This window comes from Triturus cristatus, chromosome 3_2 (assembly GCF_964204655.1).
Source record: "Triturus cristatus chromosome 3_2, aTriCri1.1, whole genome shotgun sequence".
Taxonomy (NCBI): domain Eukaryota; kingdom Metazoa; phylum Chordata; class Amphibia; order Caudata; family Salamandridae; genus Triturus; species Triturus cristatus.
In genome coordinates, this window is record NC_140584.1 from 864,320,132 (window position 1) to 864,345,624 (window position 25,493).

The 25,493-nt window shown below is 45.3% G+C and overlaps 1 protein-coding gene across 35 annotated transcripts in view; it reads right to left on the reverse strand.

Annotated features, from left to right (window-relative positions):
* The window catches only part of MYO18A (myosin XVIIIA), a 768,001-nt gene that overhangs the window by 127,750 nt on the left and 614,758 nt on the right, over positions 1 to 25,493 (reverse strand). For all 35 annotated transcript variants that reach the window (XM_085649195.1, XM_085649183.1, XM_085649196.1 and 32 more), the window contains one exon: positions 5,529 to 5,612. In XM_085649195.1, the coding sequence (XP_085505321.1) occupies positions 5,529 to 5,612 (84 nt within the window). The remainder of the gene's footprint in view (positions 1 to 5,528; positions 5,613 to 25,493) is intronic.

Here is a 25,493-nt window from a genome sequence, read left to right on the forward strand (position 1 = left end):
CAGTAAAGAGATCTGGCCTAAATCCATCTTTTTTTTCTCCCCATGTCGTTTCAGTTTGAACACAGTTTGAACCCAACCATATGCAAATCAGTCTTGACCCTGATGAGGGGTGATGCCCCAAAAGCGATCCCAGGATGCTTGTTTCAAGTCCTGGCTTGGCAGTTTAGGCTGGACTGTTCACATGAGGCACAGGGTCAAGACTGATTTGCATATGGCTGGGTCTAAACTGGGGTGGCATGGTGAGCAAAAGAACAATGGATTTAACCTAGATCTATTGATTGGAGGTGAATGTTTGATTTGCTCTGCATTCCGTCCATCATCTGTGTGCCTTTTGCTTTCTCGCCCTAAGTGCGCCGGTTATGGCCAGACGTGGGTCCTATACTCACTGTGCCACTGGATTCAAGCTAGATTGAAACCTGTCCCAGAATGATTGTGTCCGGAGGACCTGGCTTGGCAGTTCGGGCTGGACTCTTCCCATGAGGCACAGGGTTATGTCCGATTTGCATATGGCATGGTGAGCAAAAGAACGATGGGTTTAATCTAGATCTATTGACTGGGGTGAATGTTTGATTTGCTCTGCATTCCGTCCATCATCTGTGTGTCTTTTGCTAATACCTTCCAGGGCACAACATCCTAATGCCTGCCAGGGCACAGCGCCCAAATGGCTGCCAGGGCACAGCGCCAGTTGCCTTCTGGACAGGCGGCCGTGATGCCTTCTTGGCCATGTTATACTGGTCCTTTCTCCCGGTGCCTGCCAAGGCAAACATCCCAGTGTTTCCACAGGGACTGTGTCTTGACTCCAAGGAATGAACATCTGGGTAGCTCGTGGTGTCCTTTGAACCACACTATTGATTACGTCCGTAAACACCGAATCAGGGGCTTCCTCGGCCATAGCATCATGAGAAGTGTCTAATGTGTATCAGCGCCAACTCCGAGGCGGAAATATTAGTGTGCTTAACAAAGCTTCTGAGAGCAGCCCGCGTACTCAGTGCGCAGCAACGGGAGGGAGAAATCCATACCCCGTTGATGGCGGCCCCCTCTACAGCTTGTAATAATCTCAGACTGAAACCAGCCTCTGCGGGGCTTTATTCCCTTCATCGATCGAGGATTACTGGCCGTGCTCGCACCATTGTTTTTCTAAATCAGTTCCCGCGCGGGGCTTAATTGGAAAAGATGCGGGTCTAACGCAGCGCCTTGCACGGGAATTGCTGGACGCGGATTCAGCCAATGCGAGGCAGGAGGGTGGGGCAGGCTGGAGTTCATGAATCCGTGGGGAAGACACACCATGACACACACTCGGTCAATCTACAGGGTAGTATGTCAGGACAGAACACGTGCTAAAAAAAAAGTCGTGGATACCAGGAAGAGGTCACCCATTCTACAGGGAGGCATGGGCAGGCGCGCAACGCCCATTGGGCGGAAAGGGCTCTAGTTGCGCCTCTGGGCATGGGGTATGTCACCGAACAGGAAAGCTAGTTAGTGACCAAAAGACGCCATGCTGACCAGATACCAGGGCAGGTCCTACCAATCTGAGAGAAGTGTGTGTCACTTGGAAGTGAAGCACAGTCAGATGGGGGCAGTGCTTAATTTGCGCAGGTGGGGCCAACGGCACTCATTTTTGGGGAGTGATACTTATTTTTCCGCCACAAACTTTGACCCCGAGCAAGAGAGAGTAATACACAAAGGAGTGGATGGAGATGAAGGGGAATACTGAAACTGACGATGGAAGAAAGAGGGGATGAAAAGGAAACCACGGACGTGAAAGCAAGCTAAAGAGAGATTAAAGAGGCACGAGGTTGAAATCAAGAGTAAGCAGCCTTGGCTTTGCTCCTGATATTCGAAAGCGCAAGCACTTATTGTTTTACAAAGTAAGCACTGGATGGGGTGCTCTAGGGGTAATGCCAAGAACAGATTTAGCCAATCCTGCAGGCTGTTAGTCACAACAAAGAGCGTGGGACGTGGGAAAGAGGCAATTTTCTGCAGAAAATCACCGACTTTCAATGTGGTGTACACTAAAACAATATTCTAAGGGCACGTAGTAAAACACGTTGATGTTACACATTCCACAAAGTTATTTCCAAAATGCACAGAATCTCACTCCCCCAGAAGCAATCCCCTGATATCCGCAGGCTGCACTCAGTGCAGAGGCCCTCAGATTTGCCTCGCCCAGAGTCTGGCGAGCGGTCGCCAAGGCAACGGTGGCGCAGGTGTGCGCGGTGACAGCGCTCGGTGATATGGCTAGCTCGGGCGCGCGGAGGTGAGCGTGGGGCGGCGGCGCGAACCACAGGACGCACGCGAGGCCGCGCCTGCGTCAGTGCGCACTGCGCCCGTGCATGCTTTATTGTATTTGTCTGTGGGTGTCTGTCATTGCGTGGAAGAGTGACAAGAAGGGCTTTGTCGCCGTGTCTGCACGCGCGACTTCTTCTGTCCTTGACGGTCACCTGCTAGTTTGGTGTCTCTGTACATGCCTCTGACAGTACGGGGTCACCTGCTAGTTTGGTGTCTCTTCACATGCTTCTGACAGTACATTCGTGCGTGTACTGCTCATTAGGACTTCTCAGTGCATATAGAACGTGTCTGCTACTGCTCACCAGGTGTTTGCAGTCGTCTAAAACAAGTCTGTATGTCGATGAGGCGCACTGGGTACCAGTGTCTTAGCATGAACATCGTCATCAGTGTAGGCGTTATTGTGCCGGATTTCAGTGCCGTGTATTTGGCAGTTAACTACCCCTTTGTGTTTGGGATTGACTCTTGGTGAGAGAATGTGCCTTGCTTTATTACCTTAGCGTTTCTGATTTCAAAGTGTTTTATTCGTTTTTTTATAAACAAGTACATTAGCATTTCCGTTACAGGGTACCCGCCAAAACGTGGTTGGTTTTGCAGTAGTTACAGGTATTTGGTATACAACGCTAAAGAGAGGTTACATCAAACGCACTATGCCCTTTTCACTTCAAGATAATTGCGGGGCGTAGAAGACAAGAACAGCGCTACTCGGCAGGTCTGGGTTTGCAATGAAGGGAGTACTTTGCCAAAGAGATCCTGGCAAAGGTGGGAGACAGGAAGTGAAGGGCTGGATCCCTCGAGTTGGACTAGGTGGTTTCCTAGGTGCCATGTTGGAGGTGCCAATGAGGAAGACAGCTAGAGGTCTAAGTGGAGTGAGAGACTGGCAGCAGGGAGGGGCACTAATCTGAATCGATAATACGGCTGGGGGTTGTTATACGAGGGTTTAATTTAACTTCCTCGACATGTCTGTGTGTACCTGACTGCACCCGTCCCTCTAATAATTCCAGGGCCGGCCTATGAGTTTCTGGGTGTATTTGTAAGGGTTATAGTCCGGAACGGTTACATACTAGTGCCCAATCCTATGTGTTGTTGCTTTGTTTTTCAAGTTCCCCTACTCATCTCTTCAATGTGTGATATCTGGCTCCATGCCACTCCCCCAAAAACACAGATCACCAGGGTGCCAACTCTAAGTGCTTTTGCAGAAGACCCATAGACCGCTGCTGGACAGGGGGTCACCAAAAGTGGGGCCAAGAGTTACCCCCGAGGCAGTAATCTTCCTTGAACGGGCTGCTGCCTGGTTAATGCCAGTCCATAATGAATTGGGGGTATCTCTCCGGGCACCGCTGCAAGGTCTAACGACCTTTCCCTGTAAACTCCGTGAGGTTGAGTTGGCCATTACAGCACCTTGTCTCTGCATCGGAGTGTGCGGTCAGAGGGCTGTAATGCATCACTCAAATTGTCGGTCGACGGCTGCGAGGATCGCAAGCGTGCGTAACAGCCTCTTACCACACACTCTGCCCTGAGCTATCTGCCTGCCTGCACAGAGCTTCAAAAAGAGGAAGGACACCAGCCTCGGCCTGCAGCCATTCAGCCTGCCTTCCAGAGACCGGTGCACTGCCAAGGAGCAGCAAGAGCCCTGTGCTGTAGAGATCTGCCCAGATGACCAACTGCAGGACACAAGTCCTGTGAGCAGCACGACCAGCGACTCTGCCATGCAACATATGCTTCTTTCCAGCCCAAAAGGTTAAGTTGTCATAAAATATCCCTTCACCAAAGGATGCATTTCTCGGCCTGGCATTCTGACAACAATATCCCCAATTTGACTAGGCTGGCATCAACCCCTTCACCCCCCACTTATCCCAGTGTTTGCCAGTGGAACACCCATCAGACCCTCGCCGCTGGTAGGTGGTGGAGATCCAGCTTAGCAGCCCCGGAACCAGATGTAGTTATCGCAATATTGCAGCTTGTCTATGAAATATCTGTCATTCTACTCCACCTGCGGCCCCTACCCAGTACAGACACATCACAGAGGCAAGAGGGCACCCCAGGCCGATGAAAGTCTCTATTGTGCCCAATAAATGCAAAAATACACCACCAGCCGTCAAGCGGCAACGCCATAATCACCAGGTGCCCTCAAACTTAGGCACCAGAAAAACAGCACTTTGATGGACAGGGGCTTAGATATTGGGGGCCTCTGGTAACATCTGGAGCACAGAATACTCGAAGGACTTGCAATTTTCTTCAGTGCTTCACTTAAGAAAGTTTGTTTTAACCACTGTTAACCGCTGTCACTTCATTGTACTTTTTAAAGTTTTCGAGTAGCAGGTATTTGTACCACTGATGTTTCGAAGCGCAGAGAAGAGTAATCTTTTAACGGGTTGGTGATGCCAGCCCCTGATTTGGCATTGCCACATACATCAGCAGGTGGAAGCTGTTTGGAGTTATAACTTCCAAGTTAAACGAGCTAGAGACCTCTGGGGTTCACCTGAGATCATTTCACTTCTACTATTGTTCTAAGGCTGGTTCAGGGGTGGGGATGATGGGCATGAGGTATTTACTGCATCTAGTAAATACGGAAACCGGGTACAGTAAATAGTTCCTATTTGAAGTTTTTTATCAGAAAGTGAGGCACCACTACGGCAGTTCGGGGCTTACTGCACTTACGATTCACTGGGAATTGTCCTCCGCTAAATGTCAGCATGTTTGACCCGCCAACATGTATCTGGAGAAAATTGTGGGGATGTGGCAAGGACAACTATACCCGGAAACCCGCATGTGCGGAATTTAACACCCCACGATTAATTGAGATCTGCATTTATAATAAAGACATGTTTGTTTTAAAATTGAATCAATGCTTCGCACAGCGACCTTTACTGAGTGTGCGAGCTCTGTGTTACATTTCATGTGGTACAGACCTTCACACCACCTCCCACATGCGGGGCCTTGTCTGCTTGAGCACAATTAGCATAGCGCGGTTTCTGGAAGACTGAGTCACCATAGACCATGTGCCCACAGGCTTGGACCTGCAGGGGGAACAACTGTGCCACTTGGAACCTTGCTCCAACCATTAGAAGCATCCGGAGAAAAAGCCTGCCAGCGTGCCTGTGAGTGCCCGATCACACCTGTACCTGCATTACATGCCCCTCTGCCGGTCACAGAGTATGCCTTTCCTGCCCTGCGCCCATCAGAGCTCTGTACCTGGTGTGAGGTGCATAGTGTCAAAGGGGTGGTGGGCTGATAATCACCTTCTCCAGCTGCTCCTGCTTCTCCTTGCTGGCCTCCTCCAGCTGAGCCTGCAGGTCATTGATCTGCGCCAGGTCGCGGGAAGCCTGTGGAAACAGAAGATGGAGGTTGGTTTACACGGGTGCAGCAGAGGTCATGCAAACTTTCATGAAGCCTATCAAGACATGCCCGGGGGCTGTAGTGGCGACTGGCGAGAGTGCCGAATTGTCTTGGCCAGTGAGAGTATTTCATACAAGCATCCCTTGCCTAATGCAGTGCAACTGACACACACAGCACTGCTCACACCCGCTGCTGTACATTATAACTTGTGGTGCTTTTACCCCTTCGAAGCACCATCAACAACAGTTTTAAGCGCTGTATATATCAGCTGTTGTCTAATTCATAGGTACCCAGTTAACCATCTTGGAAGGATGGACAGCTGAGCTGGACTCGGGATTGAAGCCCACGGTGAGCAGTTCAAGGGAGATGTCAGCAATGAGCGATTAACCCACTGAACCATCTTGCCAGCTTCATAGGACTATTTAAAACCGTACAGCAGAACAGTAATGTGTCTGTAGTCACTCACAGGATCCACCACCGAACACTCATGCAGCATTACAGTCACCTCACCCAGCACCAGTCACCCATGCACGCTGGTCACCCATTCCTGCAGCATTGAAAGCATTATTAACAGCACCGTGCGCTCCTCTACCACCGTCACACCCAACCATGGAAGACTTTGGAGGGTCGCAGCTGCGACCCATAGCTTGCCCTCTGAGACCCCTGGCACTGCCTGGGCAACCTAGCCTCAAAGGTGGCAAAATCAGTGCCAGGAACACAGGGGTAACTACAGACTATTTTCTGTGCATTGTTTCACTATACTACTAGTGAATAATATTTCATTATTCACTAATAGTTGAATAAAAAAAATGGAGCACAATTACAATTTAGGGGAGAGGAGCACAATTACAATTTAGGGGAGAGGATGTGGCCTAAGGACTAGGGCGGTTGACCTTGACGCTGTGGAACTGGGTTCGAGTCTCAGGAAGGACGCTTAACATGGGGAACAACCTTTACAACGCAACTTTTACAACGCACTACACTTACAACGCATGACACTACAACGCATTTTTAAAAACTACCTTTACAACGCATTCCATTACAACGCCTACCATTACAACGCATAATATTACACTACACTATCCAACACTTACCCTACTGTTGCACCCCCTGGAGTTAGGATAGTAATTTTTACCCCTATACTATCCAACACTTACCCTACTGTTGCACCCCCTGGAGTTAGAATAGTAATTTTTACCCCTATACTATCCAACACTTACCCTACTGTTGCACCCCCTGGAGTTAGAATAGTAATTTTTACCCCTATACTATCCAACACTTACCCTACTGTTGCACCCCCTGGAGTTAGAATAGTAATTTTTACCCCTATACTATCCAACACTTACCCTACTGTTGCACCCCCTGGAGTTAGAATAGTAATTTTTACCCCTATACTATCCAACACTTACCCTACTGTTGCACCCCCTGGAGTTAGAATAGTAATTTTTACCCCTATACTATCCAACACTTACCCTACTGTTGCACCCCCTGGAGTTAGAATAGTAATTTTTACCCCTATACTATCCAACACTTACCCTACTGTTGCACCCCCTGGAGTTAGAATAGTAATTTTTACCCCTATACTATCCAACACTTACCCTACCGTTGCACCCCCTGGAGTTAGAATAGTAATTTTTACCCCTATACTATCCAACACTTACCCTACTGTTGCACCCCCTGGAGTTAGAATAGTAATTTTTACCCCTATACTATCCAACACTTACCCTACTGTTGCACCCCCTGGAGTTAGAATAGTAATGTTTACCCCTATACTATCCAACACTTACCCTACTGTTGCACCCCCTGGAGTTAGAAAAGTAATTTTTACCTCTATACTATCTAATACTTACCTTAAATGCAATTTAATATTATGCGTTGTAATGGTATGCGTTGTAAAGGTAGTTTTTAAAAATGCGTTGTAGTGTCATGCGTTGTAAGTGTAGTGCGTTGTAATGGATTTTGCGTTGTAAAAAATGCGTTGTAAGTGCATGCGTTGTAAAAGTGTGCGTTGTAACGACATACATCCCTTAACATCCTGTGATTCTGGGCAAATCACTTAATTTACCCCTGCCTAACAAAAACGAATCTGTCTGTCTGTAACACAACTGGTGCTCATGAAAGTGCTCCAATACCTTCGGGTCTAGTTCGCGCTATATAAAACAAAAATAAAAGACAACTTTTTTTCCCCCTGGAATGAACCTTTGATAGCAGCTAAGGTAAGTAAAAATGCATTTAAATGCATGTTGTGTGTGTGTTTGTGGGTAAGAGTGTATTTATGTGAGCGACAGTGTGTGTGAGGGAGTACATTTAATTTTATAGGAGAAAGTGATGTTATGCTTCCAAAACTGTCTTAGACCCCGTCATACTAAAGGTAATGCATGTCTTATAGAGACAGCCAGTGGTAAAATAATGTTGCTGGCAGGCGCGCAACGCCCATTGGACTCAAAAGGCTTTAGCCCACCCCTTGTGTGAGACAGCTTCCCAGGCACACACACAGCCGCACACGAGTACTTCACAAGTCTTTAAAAGACCTTTTGCTTGTTAATGAGGGTTTGATGTTTTTCACCCCTTCTGAGAGCCCATGCAGCTCCACTCTTGACTAGTGCTTGAAGAATCAGCCCCCCCGAAATGTTTTCTTTACCCCCCCCCCCCTCCCTCTCCCCCCCCTCCAAATTTGGCACTAGTTGCGCCTCTGGTTGCTGGCATAGTTGCGGCAATTCATAGCTTGACAGACACCTGTGACAAAACACGGGCAGCACATTGGAGGTAATTCTTGGAATAAGCAGCACCCATGGTAAAATACTGCTGGTGGTATACTAGAGGTATTGCCGGTGCTAGTATATTGGAGGTATTTCTTGGCACAAAATAGCGCAACCTGACTTATGGGAGGAGGGCAACCATGACAAATGCCATCATGGTATACTGAGGTAATTTTTTTACAATAAGGGTCACCTATGATATATAGATGGCATACATGGAAACATTCTAGCAATTAAATATTGGGGGCACCCCTGGCATATGGTGCATCCATGACAAAATGCTGTCACTGGTACAATGGAGCAAATTGTTAACATATGGTGGCCATCCATAGTACATTTTGATAAAATGGGATCTATTCCGAGGGAGCATCAGATTTCATTAGCTTGGTATACCATGAAAGGATTTGAAAGTGTAAGAGTGCCCTTTCAGAGCCTATGATATTTTAGCAAATTTATTTGAAAACTGAGCTTTAAAATGCATTACATAGCCAAGCTCTTTTCATAATTTTCTTGGAAGAGGAGGGAACTTGTTAGTAGAAGCCTGGCCTTTTGGCTACGCTTGCCAACTACAATACCAGGTGAGATTTACTTCCCGGAAATTTCAAAGATTAAATCAGCATGGTTGCATCTCACATAGATGTTTGTGATGTCATTATGATTGAGGTAATATGAAATGAGTTCCTTGGGAAAAAATAAACAGGATCAAGGGTAATATGACATCCCTTCGTGTGATGTCATTAAGGTCACAGGGCATGTAATGTCACTTCCGCTCCCCCTGGCATTTTGATGGATTGACGCCCATGCACCCAACCCTGACAACACAACCCTCCCGGCTGGCAGTACGTACCCATCTGCCAATCCAACACCAACGCATGCAGCAGAAACTCTACTCCGTAAAGCCCCATACCAACCTGACAGCACAACACTCCGACAGCTGCATAACCACCGATTCAGCAGAACAATCATTCCTGCCAACACTACACTCTCCCCTGCTGCCGCACATCAACCCCTGCCAGCACAACAACCACCTCCTGCCAGCAAAGGGCCTGCCAAGGTCGGCAGGATGCACTGCTGCTGCCAGCTGATACACCTGTGGCAGCAGGGCCTTCACCGCTGGGCCAGATTCAAGACGTCAGCCTCTTTACATAGGAAGGAGCGGTGGGTGGAGGGGATTACTTGGGGCGGGGGGCTGCAGAGCAAGAGAGGGACTAACCTATGCAGTGCTAGGCAGAGTGAGCGCCTAGCAAAGACAAATGGAGTCAGACAGAGAAGAAGACGTCCTCTGTGAAGAATGTCAGTGGGATGTCGCTGGCTATCTGTATGACACAGATCAAGGATGCTCAGATACAATTTCTAATGGACGCTACCATGGAGGATCCAGTGTTCTTGGGATCGTTCTACAAACAAGTTTGGGCCTGGTTCATGGGTATTTGTCACTCCTGGCAGTAACAGTGGCCCATGCAAGGGAAATCTGGAGTTCCACTTCCGAAAGCACCACTGGCGGCCATCTTGCAGTTCTTTACGCATGAAGAGCCTTTTCTGACGAGGCTTGGGTCTTACTCATAAAATTGCTTCCTCTTCATATTTAGTTCATTTGAGAATTTTCAATGGAGGAATATAAAGAGTGAGACATTGTAACTACTCTATTGGTCCAGGATTGTATTTATTAGACAACCTATGCCAATATTTTGTGCTACAGGTAGTTCAATGTTAATGTTAATTGGCATTTGTATAGCGCGTTATCACCAACGGTCTCTTAGCGCTTATGAGAGAATAGCCAAACCCCACCAGCAGTTACCCGTCAGTGCGCCTCCCTAGTCAGAGCACATCTTGTCCCCAAACTTGTGTGAACAATAGAGTCTTAAGCCTTTTCCTAAATGGAAGGAGAGAGGATTTCCTACACAGACTTTCCGGTAGCTTGTTCCACAGTTGAGGGATCAGGATTGAAAAAGCACGTCCACCCACGGTTGCTTTATCAAACAGTGAGCAGGACAACAGGCCTGCTCGGATGAGTGGAGGTCACGTCCTGGCCCCTAGCTCTTTAGGCGGTCCTTGATGTATTCAGGTGTCTGCCCAAAGAGAGCTGTGTGTGCAATGCAGAGGCCCATAAACCTGACCCACTGCTTAATTGGGAGCCAGTGCAGCTGCTGCAGAAGTGGAGTAGCATGTGAACTTGGGAGCTTGAAAATCAATCTCGCCGCATCGTTCATTACTACTTGCAGCTTACACATTGCCATAGTACAATCGCGATACTATTAGTGCCGTCACCACTGTGTGCAGAGTTGAGAATGGTAGAAGGGATGCCAGTTTCCTAAGTTGTCTCAAAAGACTCACACAGGTCCCTACCACAGTGGACACTTGGTTTGACAGTGTAAGCTTAGCATCTAATTTAATGCCTAAGCTCTTCACAATAGAGACCGGCATGGGTGTAGTACCCAACTCTTGTGGTCAGAAGAGATTAGACCAGGGGTTGCCACCCATGGTGATGGCTAGTACCTCTGTTTTGTCAGGGTTCACTTTAAGTGAATTGGTGGCCATCCATTTTACTGTATACCCAAGGATGTTCTGTACACAGGATTGCGCTTGAAGAGATGTCGATCCAAAGGATCAGTTGATTGTCATCCGCATAGTTAAACACTCGACAGTCCATTTCAGCCAAGGCTGCCACCAATGGCTGGAGACAGATGTTGAAAAGAAGTGGGGACAGCGCAGAGCGATGCAGGACTCCGCAAGACAGTGCACCTTTACTGGACACACAGTCCCCTAGTTGAATCCTTTGTGACCGATCCTTCAGGACGAAGGAGATCCACTGGTGCACCACACCCCAGATTCCCAACTTCTGAATTCGAGCCAACAGTTAGCCATGATTCACCCTGTCAAAAGAGGCTGTTAGGTCTAGCAGGATCAATGCACAAGGTTTCTTCTTGTCGGTCGCAAGCCTGAGCTCAGCTAACACCGATAGCATCACCAACTTTGTACTCTGGTGGGCCCTAAAGCCCGCCTGCCGCACCTGAAGTAGCTGGTGTTTCTCGATAAATAGTGAGAGGTTTCTAAGTACATGTTGTTCTATTACTTTACCAAAGAAAGGGAGCCTAGATATAGGCCAAAAATTCTTCAGGTGGTTGACGTCTACCCCTGCTTTCTTCATCAGCAAAATTACCCTAGCTTCCTTGGAGCTGAGTGGGACCTTCCCAGTTGTCAGGGATTGATTGATGAGGGAGAGCAGATCCCTTCCCATCACTTGGAGGGTCATCTTAAACACCCTAGGTGGACAGGGGTCATCTGGTGGCCCAGACTTGACTCTTGCCATGATGCGGGACATTGGGTCTAGGTCTAATGTCGGTAATGTGGAGAGTTTATTGCCGTGGGCGCTCGGTGGTACTTCCACAACCAAGGGGCATTGTCTGATCTGAGTGTTACTTATGTCGGTTATAATACCCTTGACCTTGTTTAGAAAAAAGGTCTGAAACCTGTTACAGTCCTCCAAGTTAGCTGTGGCCTTCTGTTTCTGTATGTGGCTTAATTCCCTCAATACTTGGAATGTCTCCTTCTGCGTGTTAGTCACCTCCCTAATCCTGGCCTCATAGAACTCAGCCTTCCTTGTGATGATGGCATTTTTGTAAAGGGCTAACATGGCTTTATAATCCTTGAGCGCCTCTGAGTCATACGATTTTTGCCACTGCCTTTCATACTGGCGAAGAGTTTGTTTCTTTCCTCTTAATACCTCTGTGAACCAGGGGGTACCCTTTCCTTTGTTCCTTAACCTTTCCCTCTGTGCAGGAGCCACCTAGTTGATGGCTTCCCTCGGCCTATTTGTAGCCTCTTGCTTTCCTGGTCAAGGTCCTAAAGCTCCCTCCCTAAAGCGTTGTCTCTTCTAGTGGTTCCCAAATCAATTTTCTATGAGAGCCGTGGCAGGATGGTGGGTGCCTACGTTTTTAAAGACTGTTCTCACACATCAACCATAATTCTGGGAGTCTGATCTGTAACACTTGGAGAGTACATGCAGAGTGGACCACGTAGCAGGCGTAAATAGCTCAAGTCAAGGGGTTTGTCTGGTAAAGAACCACCATCACTGTAATGGTGCAGACCAGAACCAAATTTGTGGCATCTTTAGAACCCAAAGAGAAGATTTTTTTTCTCCATTTCTGATAAGGGAAGGTGGTCTTTATCCCATTGGTAAACTGTTGGTACCAGCCGGTGGACTGGCTACCCTTAAAAGCGATCCTTGTCTATTTTGTCTGAACAAGGTAAGCTGTGGAGGCGGCGGCCTGTGAATGTGTGGACACCGGTCTTGAAGTTGAGGCTCCTGAGCTATTACTCTCCATTTAAGGCCTATTTTTGACATGAACTTTGAGACTCTACTAGAAGTTCTCCACTCGCAACATCTTTTCTGGTTTGGGGCTGAGTAATCATGATTCTTTCACTATCTCTCTGTCTTGTTATCAAAGGGAACACTGTCAGAGTTTTCTGAGACGGACAACAAACGCAAGAAAGTGACACCAGGATCTTTTGTTCAATATTAGATTTCTGACTTTACTTTTAGAAAAAGTCCAACACATAATCCAGCCTTAAGTTTGGAAAACTCCTTTTTCTCCTCCAACTGTTGTGGTAAGCTACATCCGTATTTCAGAGTAAGACTTCGCTATTGTGTTGATGCCCACACATCTTGCATGCACACAGAGACAAATGTAGAAAATATGCCTATTTTCTCACCATTATGGATGAAAGTCTCTCTGCAGCATTCTTTGAACGGGTGCATGGTTCTGTGGGCACTTTCCTTCTTGGGAACAATGAGACGGAAGCCCTCTTGTGACAACTATAAAAGCCCGAGACAGGCTGAGAGAGACTTGAGGAAAGTTCAGTGGTGCTGCACCCTACTGCAGCCACCGAAAGGCAACGCACTGTGAATACAGAAGAGAGGGACACAAAGCTCCTCTTCTGCTTATTCTAGCATAAATTCTAGGAGTTGGTGTATTCCACCTGAAACTTACAGGGCGTTTGTTGCAATAACAGAACCAGACTGTTTACTTACATTTACTAACTGCTCTGCCTCCTGAGGGCGCACTCTCCATACCTGGGCTATCGTTCAACACAACAAAGTCCTGCATCCTGGAAGTGCTGGTCTCTATTAAACTAAACACTTACTGAGCAGAGAGGGTACACACAGGGATACCAAGCAACCAGCACTAAAAGCTCAGAGCTGATATCAGACCTCAGCAGAGGTAGGAACTAAAGCCACTGACTCAGATTCTGCATTCTGGAAGTTGTAGAGTTTCGTTTTAACTGGAATAAATTCCTACAATACAATCGTTTGTAAAAGTAATGTCCATGACTGAAACATACTTTTGTTCACGGCAAAGTATCATGTGGTAGCCATACATAAACATACAACGTTTAGAGCAACCTGCCTGCCACTGATGAAGATCTGCTCATGGAACACTTAGGAACCCCATCAATAGTCCGGGATGGAGACGCCAACTGGCGGCAGTGGCACTGGGAGGACAGCAGATGAAGGAACTTCTAAACAACCCCTATGAGGCATGTCCTACTACTCTATCCAGGTACATAACAGGACCTCAGTTTGAGATAGGTCCATAGCAAGTATAAATAATATCAACGTATCATTTGCAACTTAAAATTGGACTTGCTGGGATAAGCAGGGCCCTACTTGGATCTGCCTGTGAGATTGGAAAATCCTCAGATTTCTGGAACGAGCGTTTAACCTGAGAAGAATCCAACAGCGTAATCTCCTTAACTATATTATCCACTATGGAAGAGAAAATTCCGCAAGTGGATTCTCATCTGCTTTAAGCAGACTTTTCCACCCAACTCTAAATTAGACCTAAAGTAACTGCTAAAGTCCCATACTGGATGTTATAATACTGCCAAAAACTGAAACAAAATCGCACGCACCCCAAATGGGAGGACGGCAGCACGATGGAGGGCCTTCAACAGGATTGTTGACTTTTTAGATTTTAACATATTAGTCAGCCATAATGCAATTAAACAAAAAAAATACTTGGGAGTTGTTTTCTTTTAAATGTTTATTTTAAAAACAAAAAAATGTGTATTTACAAGGTCTAAAGTAATGTAACATTTCTGCAAAGCATGTTTACAGCCAGGAGTTTGGAGTCAGGGCTGTGTGTTATCAGTGTAACGGGTGGGCGCTATATCGTGTAGCTTGAGTGTATCACACAGAGTCATATGTCCTGGAGTGGTTGCAAACCTGTGTGTATGGCCTGTATTTTAGCCAGAGTATATATCAGTCTGGAAGTTCAGAGGTGTGTACATGCATGTGTACTTATGAGGCAAGTTTATGGTGCGAGGAGTATCTGTTCAAAATGCGTAAGAATTCATGAGTAGGTGCGTTTTTAGAATTGGAGCCAGGGATGCAGCCGCGGCCCGTACCGGTAAGAGCGGTGGGGTGGATTTCGTCAGATGATGAAAAAAAAAATATTTATTTAATTTTCCCTCTGCGTCAAACGTTGAAGTTTCCCCCACCCGGCCCCACCGCTCTTACCTGCACGGTCGGCGCTGCAGGGGTGTGCATTATCAGTCTGAGTGCATATTGAATCATGAGTTTCTGTGTTTTCTGTGCATAGTGGAATGTGTGTATCCATTAGGCGTGCATACGTCAGTCTGCTTGCAAATAAAATTACGAATAAAGCTCAGAGCTATCCTTCAATTAAAAACATTTAATAGTAGTGTTATTTTTTTAATTTTTATTTCATAAACAATGCATTATAAACGTAAGATATACTGTTTGTGAACTTTTTGAAATAAAAAATAATTCACAAGTGTGTGTTTGTCAGGCATGTATATTGAACCAGGAGTGAGTGTTCAAAATGGGTAATGGATTAGGAGTGTGTGTGTTACAAGTTAAGTCAGGAGTGTATTATATAAGTCTAAGTGTACACAGAGTCATGAATATGCTCATTTTACAAGTGGGTATGTCAGAAGATTGTCTCCACATGTAGTAGAAGTTTGTATCAGGTAGATTGTGTTGATCAGCCATGTGTCTCAGTTACAGTATATAAAAATGTGTGTGCTTTAATAGTCTGTGTCTCCAAGAGTGTATAGAGTCAAAAGTGTGAGTCTGTACAATGAGGAGTATGGACTGAGGCCTGTGTGTGTTTTGGGAGTGTGTGTTTACAAGACTTTATGGAGTATTTGTATCTGACGTGTGTCCTGTTTGTATATGAGGTTGAGTGTGCATTGTAAGGATTTAAAAGTGTGTGAGAGTGTCGTGCATGTATGTATGTATATAGAGATAGCAGTGTGTGTTCAAAATGTGTTGGTGTCAGGAGTGTGCGTGCTTGTTTGATGAGTGGAAACAGGAGTGTGTGTTATCCATTTCACTGTATATATGGTGACAAGTGTGTGTGTGATGTCCCTACTGGTCATTCTGGAGTGTGTTTATTCATGTTATGTGTTTAATGAGTACTTGTATTAAGAGTCAGGCTTGTGTGTCTTTCAGAGTTTGTTTAGTCGGAAATGGGGTGTCTATTCCGTTGACTGTGTGTGCATTGAGTGTGTTTACAACAAGTAGTGTGTATATTATGCATCACAGAGAATGTATATGTCTCTTAGGTGTCATGCATTTCTACGAGTATGAATGTTTATAAAGTCAGGAATAACAACTCTTCTCAGAGCTTCCCTTCATTAAATAACCCGTTATTATATATTATTTATCTTTTTCAAAAACAATTCAGAAGTTGGCGACCAATTTAAAACATATTCACAAACTCCTGTTAATAACTAATGCATTAAGAACTCATGCAGGGGTATGTGTCTCTAAAGAGTATGTAAAAATTTGAAAACTTTTTAAAATAATTCACAAGTATGAGTTTGTGTGTGTCAAACATGTATAGGGAGACAGGAGTATGTATTTAAAAATATGTAAGAAGTTAGTAATGTGTGTGTTTTATAGCTGGACAAAGGAGGGATTGTTAACATTCAAAGTACCTATAGAGTCATGAATCAGAGTGTTTTTATGAGTGTGGGTGTGTTTGTGTCTCAAGAGTGTGTAGAATTAGGTGTAAGCGGTTAAGAGTATGTGTATTAGATCTGCGCCATAAGTGGGAACATGATCTGGGGCACCAGTTTACAGATGCGGAATGGGCTCGGGTGCTTGAAAGCCCGACGCGCATCCCTCGTAATACACGTTTCCGGAAAATACAACTTTTTATCGTACATAGGGCGTACCTCACACCCGAAAAAATGAATCAATACTTTAACCCGGTAGACGCCAAGTGTCCGAGATGCACTGAACATGGGGCTGGGATAATTCACATGCTCTGGGGCTGTGTTCAGGTGAGTGCCTACTGGAGCCAAGTGGCCTCTCTCCTGCACGCCTGCACAAGCAGAACACTAACGTATGACTGGCCGACCTACCTACTGCACAAATTTCATAGAACTCCCGCTACAAAGGTCACCTCGAGATTCCTAGATTTGGGGCTGATAGTGGCCAAACGGCTCGTCACCAAGAAATGGAAGGCGACCGTCCCACCTACGGTCATGGCCTGGCGGAACTCAATGCTTGCCAGGGCAAAGGCAGAGAGCATCGCCATGCGGCGCGAGGAAACACTGGGACTACGTAAGATCCCAATCGCAACAAGCTGGGACACCCTATACGCTGAGCTGCAGCTCCCTGTAGATAGGGCTGGAGAGATTTCCCCTGATTCAGACTCTGGAGGTCACTGATGCCACCCTGAGCTTGAGTTGTATGTACACAGCAACATTTACTTGCCGTATCGCACACTACTTCTATAAAAGGGCCAACACACACTGTAAGTAGGGGGAATGATAGTTGGTAATCCCCGGTAATAAATAAGAAACACACTACCCCCGGCGGGACATTAAAGGGCTGAATAATAGTTACTAAAGATGTTAAATTTCTTTTATACGTTAATGCAATCTAAGTATAATCTCTCGCTCTGTAATTATGATACAGTCTAACACAATGCCAATAACAATAATGTGATCCTCTGCGTAGTGCGTTAGCTAGCGTACAGGCAAACACCAACAATCCACTTGTAATGCACACGCCCTTTTGGATAAATAAGACTGAATGTTTAGCGAGCATTGTACTCTTGACTCTTATGATACAAATTTGCCCGATTACTGTATGTATGCCATATTCATATTGCATGTTACACGAACTGCTACTGCTTGCACGCAGGAGTCATTTGTATTGTATTTCCTTCAAATGAGAAAACGATAAAAGAACTCTACAAAAAAAAACAGAGCATGTGTTTTAGATGGGTTTATGTGTCATGTTGAGTGTATATGTATTGAAAATGTATCATGTGTCCGGTGTCCATGTCAGTCTGAGTGTATATAAATTTAGGGGGGGTGTGTGTGCCACAAGTCATTAGTATGTGTCCTGTAGAGGTCTACAAATGTCTTTATTGCGTGGTGTGTGGGTCCGATGTATATATTGTTTACTGGGCGAGTACTGAGTGGTGTGTAATGTGTCTATTCACCATATCTGTTGAGCATGTGCATCACTTATAGTGTGCCTGAATAGGGTGTTGTTAAGTGTGTGTATCAGTGAAGTGTGTTGTGTATGAGTTGGATGTGTGTCTCATGTGGAGTATGTGTACCACTCATGTGTATGAAGTATGTTGCCTATCTGACTTAAGTATAGGCTATATGCTGTTTGCAAACTCAATGCAAAAGTCTGGAATTTTTTCCAAGGTTCACATTTCACTACTGTTTATAGACTTTCAATATAGTTCGTAAACTTTTGGGACTTTAAAAAAAAAAAAGGTGTTTGCAAACCTCTGTGAATATAACCTTTAGCAGACTTGCGCACTAGGCCCTTGCTTATTACCTTAGATCTCCAAAATGTAATTCTCTTTATTGGTATATTGTACACATGCATCTAACTACAATCATTGGCCGGTGGGGGTGAAATGTGGAAAGATCAGTATAGAGAAATGTGAAGAAAGATATATGTATAAACAAGTAAAGGAGAAGAAAACGCCCTCCCAAAGAGCATTTGTGTGCCAATATAGTGAAAGGCATACCCAGTTCAGCCATATCATGGTCTTGTTTTATTATTATAGTGTGCTTTACTCTAGACTCAATGGACTCAGATTAATGGGTTGGATGTTGTTTTTGCTGTCTGGTAATCTGACTACATGTGAATCGAAGTACCCTCAAACATGTAGGGTATTGCGAGCTCCTTGAATTCTTGGGACAGGAATGTGATGCATGGTCCCAATGCCTTTTCAAAATGGTCTACTTTGTAATCTATGGCTGCTTAGATTTTTCCATAACAACTTTGTTTGGGAGGCAAAGAATAACGTATGCTGGAGATTGAGGTATGTCTGTATTAAAGATTGTGCTCATTTCCAAGAGTACGTTTTGCCAATACTGTTTCGATCTGGAGCAGCACTACAGTGGATTGGTTAGTGTGCCCATGCCACCTCAGCTCCGACAGCAATCAACTGATTTTGTGGGTTCCAAGTATTAATGCATGCCTGGGTGTAATACCAAGCAATTGTGGTTTTCAGCATGTCTTCTTTGCCTGCAGTGCTGGATGCGGATGTGCATGGTCTGTAGAATATGCAAAACCATTCCTCGTCGGAGTGTATGATAATTCGGTCTCCCACCTCTTTTGCGTAAGTGAATTGTTTTAAAGCCAGATGCTTTGCCAAACACATCAACATTGGTTAGCAGTGCTGGGATGGAGCTCTGTGGGTTTGATAATGTCACTAGTAAGTTGTCGGCGAAAAGGGGCAGTTTAACCCCTTCAGTGCCCCGCCCTTTCCCCGCCCTGTGCCGGGCGTTACATTAGCGGGCGCGGTTCATGACGAGATAGTCTCGTCATGGGCACAGCGCAACCGTGCTCCATGACGAGACTATCTCGTCATGGGCACTGAAGAGGTTAAGTTTATGGCTGCTGAATTTTATACCTATAATCAAGGAGTTGGATTTAATTTTCCCAGCAAACAGTTCCATATAGAGTGCGAAGAGGAGCGGTGACAGGGAGCAGCCATTCCTCGAACCACTATACACCTTAAATGTCTGATATTGTGCTGTTCACTCTCACCCTGGCTTTGCAGTGTTAGTAATCGCTTAGAACCCATGTTTTGAATTTTGGGCCTTAACCTAGCTTAACCAAAACTTTGCTCAGGAAGGGACGGAGGATGCCATCAAATGCTTTCTTGGTGTCTATCGATAAGACAAGTGCTGTTATCTTAGAGTGTTTAACAGTGTTGAATATATGTAGGATTCATTTGGTGTCGTCTGTGCATTTTTTCCCAGTATAAAGATCCCTTGATCGGGGTCCATGAGCCCCTGCATGAACAGGTTGAGGAGCTGTGCCAGGGTTCCTGTAGAGAACTTAGTGTCAACAATCAGGTTTAAATCTTTTAATTTATTTGAGAGACACAACAAGATGAAGTAAGCAATACATAGCCCCCTTCAGGGGCCGAAGGCATTTGCAGTGCTATATAGTGCATCACAAAAAAGAACAGAAAACAACATCCCAACTTCCCTCCCCCCGCACCCACCAGTTTCCCTCCCTCCCGTCCCTATATCGTCGGCCCCATTGGAAGAAGAGCACAAGTGGCATGGAAGAAGAGCACAAGTGGCACAAGGTGTTTCAGTTTGTTAGAGGTTCGGTTGGGTCTTGCAACAGCGCGGGAAGTGGGAGCAGACACATGCATTTCGGACAAGTTAGCTCGCGGAATTCAGAGCATGGCAGGGCTATAAAAGGATGGGACAATTCAGCAAAGGAGGCCCCATCTCCTTGGAGTGAAAAGGAGATGCATTCCATACCTAGAGCATATCACAGCCTGTACAGCCACCCCCGTAGCGTGGGGGTTCTGTCTGTACAGTGGAAACAATTAGAAGGAATATGGGTCAATATGATGCACATATTGAGGGGTCTTTTTCAGGCTTGGGGATTACAGTTACTAACATTTCTTCATTGCATCAGTGAAAGTGCCTGAAGTCGCAGTTGAGTTGTAAAGGTGACTAAGTGTTGGAACTATGAGTGAGCAAAAGATAATATAAAATGCTGCTGTGTTTCTAATGCCTTCAGATAGAATGCTCCATTTAGAAAAATCGGTGCAAAAATGTATAGAAACTAGGTACGATCTTGAAAATTCACATAATAATACTAGAGATTCTATGGTTAATGAAAAATGAAAAACGAATTTTGTCGCGTGAATTTAGATAATTATATACTTATAGGAATATTGAGAAAGTTTATGGTAGTAGAGTATTTCTAATGTTAGCTTTTCCATGTAATAAAGACTGGTGAAAGTTCTACATATTCCCTATTTCAATTGATTTCATTGCATTATATTTTATATTGATTTAGAGATTATTTAATTTGAAATGTGTAATGACAATTTAAAGGCTTTTCCAAAAATACTTTTTCTCTAATGCTGACATTTCCACTGACCTAAAACAATTGTCCTTTTACAACTAGTGAAATGTTGCTTTGTTTGTTCCAGTACATGTATAACTTTCGACATTCCTAAATGTTTCTTCAATGTTCACAGTGAATTATTCCTGTGGGAACAATATTTCAGCTGTTACTATAAACTGATACTTTGTATTTCTTTTTCACCGATGTTAGGCCTATGTGGACATTCAAATCTTTTGTAAGCCTGGGGGGGAACTCCGCGGAGTGCAAAAAAAAACTCTGCCGCGCTACGTGAAGCTCCGCAAGCAGCAGAGTGCGTTAGATAAATGCTGTTCGCGATGATCATCAAGAATGCTACCACGCACAGCGCAAGCGGGCGCTGCTTCCTTTCTGCCGCTCGAGTAAATTTTAACTCGAGTGCCAGCTTTCTCAACGCGAATAGACAGTTTCTCAACCCGGGTGGTCGCAGGCATATGCGACCACTCGCAATGAGAAATCTGACCACCCACGTTGAGAAATCTTGCCGGGAGGTTGATTTTCCATGCTCGCGATCGCCAACTTGATGTTGACGATCGCGAACGAGGAAAAATCTCGCTGGGAAGTGGATTTTCCTCACTCGTGCTCGCCAACTTGATGTTGACGAACGCGAGCAAGGAAAAAACCTCCGCTCTGCTACGCAAAGCGGCGTTTTTCGGGACTCCACGTAATGCGGAGTGTGGAAAACTCCTCAAACTCCACGAGCAGAGCGGAGTTCACCGCTGAGACTTAATATTTTGTTTCTCATGACTAGCATGGAAAAAGCATGTTACTGCTGCGAGTGTCCTAGGTGACATTCTGTGAATCTGGACATATGACAGTCTTTCAATGGTGCTGTGATGCTACATCACTGGGACTTTGTTAGGTACTTAGAAACCATAAAGGAGGGGCAAGTCACTGATTTTTGTTTCTTGACAACACTTACTGCCATTCTGGCTTTTCCTGCTCTGAGAACCGAATGCTATGCTGATCGATTTTTGATGATTACTAAGAACTGTCCTCTTACTTTAGGACTACTTTGCTGATGCTGCAGTTGGTAGCTGCTGTACCATTTCAATTTAATTTTCCTTTATTTTGTTTGTTCTAGGCTAATTAACTCATTCTTAATGGACTTTAAATCTGAAGCCTTTCCCCGCGTTCGGAGGATTTGAGCTGTTAGACAAACAAACTATCCTTCTACCTTTAATGGTAGTGGGACTCTTTAACTCTGTAAAATGATTTTTAGAATAACCATCTAATAAAGCCCTGCCTATATGTTTGGCACTTTAATAAAAGCTGTGATATTCTTAACTGAAATTCTCAAAAGATTGCTTATTGCTAAGGATGTTGAATCTTTAATACAATAACTAAATTAATCTAATACCTGCCGGAGTCCATTTTTTATGGTCTTGTTGGGTCTTCCATTTAAACTGTACTGTTTTACTGATGACTTAAATGTATTGTAGCAAGAATCAGCAAGGTCTGTCAGAACATCAAGTATTACTTCTTTTGTTCTGCGCTGCTGTTACAGAACTTTTAGTCGGCATAATTCTAGTCCAACTTAACTTGTTCTGCGCTGCTGTTACAGAACTTTTAGTCGGCTTAATTCTAGTCCAACTTAACTTCTTCAGGAGGTTCGGTCTTGCCGTTACTATTCTTTATTTCTACACCATGGTCTTGAGAGTTGTGTACCTAAATCTTATGTCATATTCATGAGTTAGCTGACAATTAATGGTCCTCATTGGACAGCTAATGTGGTGTTTTGGCCAACCTAATTTCCACCCCTCCTATCTGCAGAGAAAGATTCATCAGAGGATTGTTGCCTCTGTGGTAAATGAAAATGCTTCAAATTGTCTAATCATCAAGAGCCCAATACGGTTATAGTACTAAAGAGAGTAAGCGTATATTAAAATTTGATCATGCTTGCCCTGCAACAGGTGTATGTAGTGCGAGAGGGCAGAGTGTGTGCTAGGAGTTATTCCCAAAATTAAAACCAGAGTCAAAACAACTTGCACAACTAACCCCCCCGCCCCCCATTAGAGGTCAAACTATCAAATGGTCATCTACCACAGTAGTCTAGTGGGGCTGGGCAAGTATATTTTATATTCAGATTTGTTGTGTGGTGCCCTCCTCCACTACAACCCTAAGACGCTGAATTCTAGTGTTTCGGTCAGTCCTCCACCCATGTCCCAAACTGTGTACCATCAGCCTCCTTCGGTGAGTCTAGTATGTCACCTTCAATTACTCAAGGATTTAGTTCTACGCAAGGTTCTTCACCTGCTCCTGCTGAAGATCTTATTCCCCGTGCTCTGCCTTCACCCCCTGCAGTGTGTAAATTACAGTTCTCCTTCAAAGACCGATTTCTTTTTTGGAGTGTTTGAGAGACCTCTCTTTGGAAAATATCTTTGTCTAACTCCTGTCTGACGGTTTGTGAGTTCTTGATTGAGCAGCAGTGGGTCTGTTCCCTCAGGGACCTTGATGAGGCTGAGAACACCGTGTGCCTCAGAAGGGTTCCAAACAGCATGTTTCATTGTTCCGAGACAAGATTAGCCGAAGTGGTGACCCCAACCTATACTTTACTACCACACTTGAATCCTCAAGAAGTTGGTTGCCTATCTGAGCAGTCGTCTATTTTGAAATGTGACAGGTTTGCCGCCCTCCCCCAAATGAAATTGAGCCAGTGGAGTGAGCCACCGTTATGATGTTAAAATGTCTTGGTGGCTGTATGGAGAAAAGGAAGTACAATCCTCTCAATGTGTTCTGTTGAGATGGAGCTCGGTGTGCATTAACTGTGGCCAGAAGTGCCTAAATAGTCTTTTGACATAGCTCTCAGTGTCACCCTTCTCCAAGGTGCAGCAAGCACCTCTAATTATGATGTTGATTGCCTTGATCTATTTCCTAGGTCTACGAAATGGCATTGCAGTTAGATGTTTTGTTCTCTCAGATCTAGCACCTTCAGTCGGAGGGACTCTAGTTCCTCCACTCTAGCGTCCCCAGTCTTCTAGAGTGTCTACTCGCTGGCCAATTTCTACCACTTTCTGTTTCATCTCTCCAGATCTTTTGAAATATCTTCACACGGGTCTGCAAAGTAATTTCTAAGTTTATCAAAAACATCTTCCATGAAGAAATGGGGAAGTGGTGGCTCTGCGGCTTCCTGATGTGTTCTATGTTGGAAGGTGTTGCAGCTCTCACCTTCATCGTCTCCTGATCCTTGGGTGGTTCCTGTCTCTTTGCCATGGATTTAGAGAGTATATCTTTTAAAGTTGTGTCCCTTTTGCTCTTATGCCCTGCATTGGTTAATGCAGCATTTTATTGGCCGCCCCAGGGGTGACTAATCACGGCAAGGGCGTTCCTCTCATTTGTGGAGAGTTGGCCGTTCTACCAATACCAGAGCATTAAGCCACCATTTGCAATTTGTTCATAAAGATGCAAAAAACGACCCGTTATTCCAGGAGACAACAGGGCTGGGGCTCTGTTGTTATGTTTGTCTGGGATTTCAAGACACTGTATTGCAGCCATACTAGCCCGATAGTCCAAGTCAAGTGCGCGGCAATGCTAGGAGCTCCAGATCCCGGTTTGTAACCACTCTGCAGCCCACACCTGCGGGGGGGGCACATGAGGTGCAGTATCTATTATGGGGTAGGCCCAGACAAGGCCCTCATTAGTGTAGGCAGGGAATTGTGGCAGTTGTTGATTTGATGCACATATACTCTGTAGTGGTTTCTCCCTCTTAAGAACATATTGTGGTTTCTGGTTGAGGGGCAGGGCAGGCTAAACACCCTGCCCAGTGTCCACTACCCCAGGGGATGGGCTTGCTCTGAGCCTCTGGGGAGCCATGGACTCTCAGGTGTAAAAATCCCCTGCAGGCGGTGAGTGTGTCCGTTCGGGACGTTAACAACACCCTGGAGGTGCTGGATCCCTGTGGTGGTTACCTTTAGGTGAAGACACTTGCGTTGTGTCTGCTGGGAGCGGTGTGCACAACCCAGGCACTCAGGTGGCCGCTCTATCTGGTCCTGGCCTGGGCCACTTGCTGAATCAGAATTTGTATCCGGCGGTCTGCAGCTAAGGTGCTCATAAAAGCCTTGGAGATGATCCTCACTTTAACACCAGCTTGCTTGTTGGTGTGCAGGGAATGACCCTCCTTTTGATGCCAATGGTTAGCTTTGAGGGGATCGGCTGCACAGCCGTCCTACTTGACTACCCTCCTAGGCCACTACAGGCCAACCAGCTCACCCTCTATGGGTCTCAAGGCGATCCTGGGCAAGCCCGACCTGCACAATGAGGCCTTTGTGAATTGTTTCGGTTGCGAACCTCTGCATTTTGCCTATCTGGTGGCCAGATGACAGCAAGTGGCTGGGTCGTGACCGAAGCTGTAGAAAGAAGTTCTCACTCTGCCACCATCTTGGCCTCACCCCTATTTTATTTGTGATAGAACAATGAGCTTGAGAGACAGACAAGACATATGGACTGATTTTGAGGTACGTAAGTGTACCTGCTAATAATCTCTGGGGAGGTCACTGTGCTTTTAAAGCCAGAGGCTACAGTCTGAGAGCTATACGAGTACAGGAAGCACCCAAAAAGACACTATGTATAAAATATGGCACCGTAAAAGACACATTTTTTCATGTCAACTGTATAAAGTGTAATGGAGTTTTGTCTAATAAATACCCACATCCTGTAAGTCAATGGGTGGTGTTATTGCATGGTTT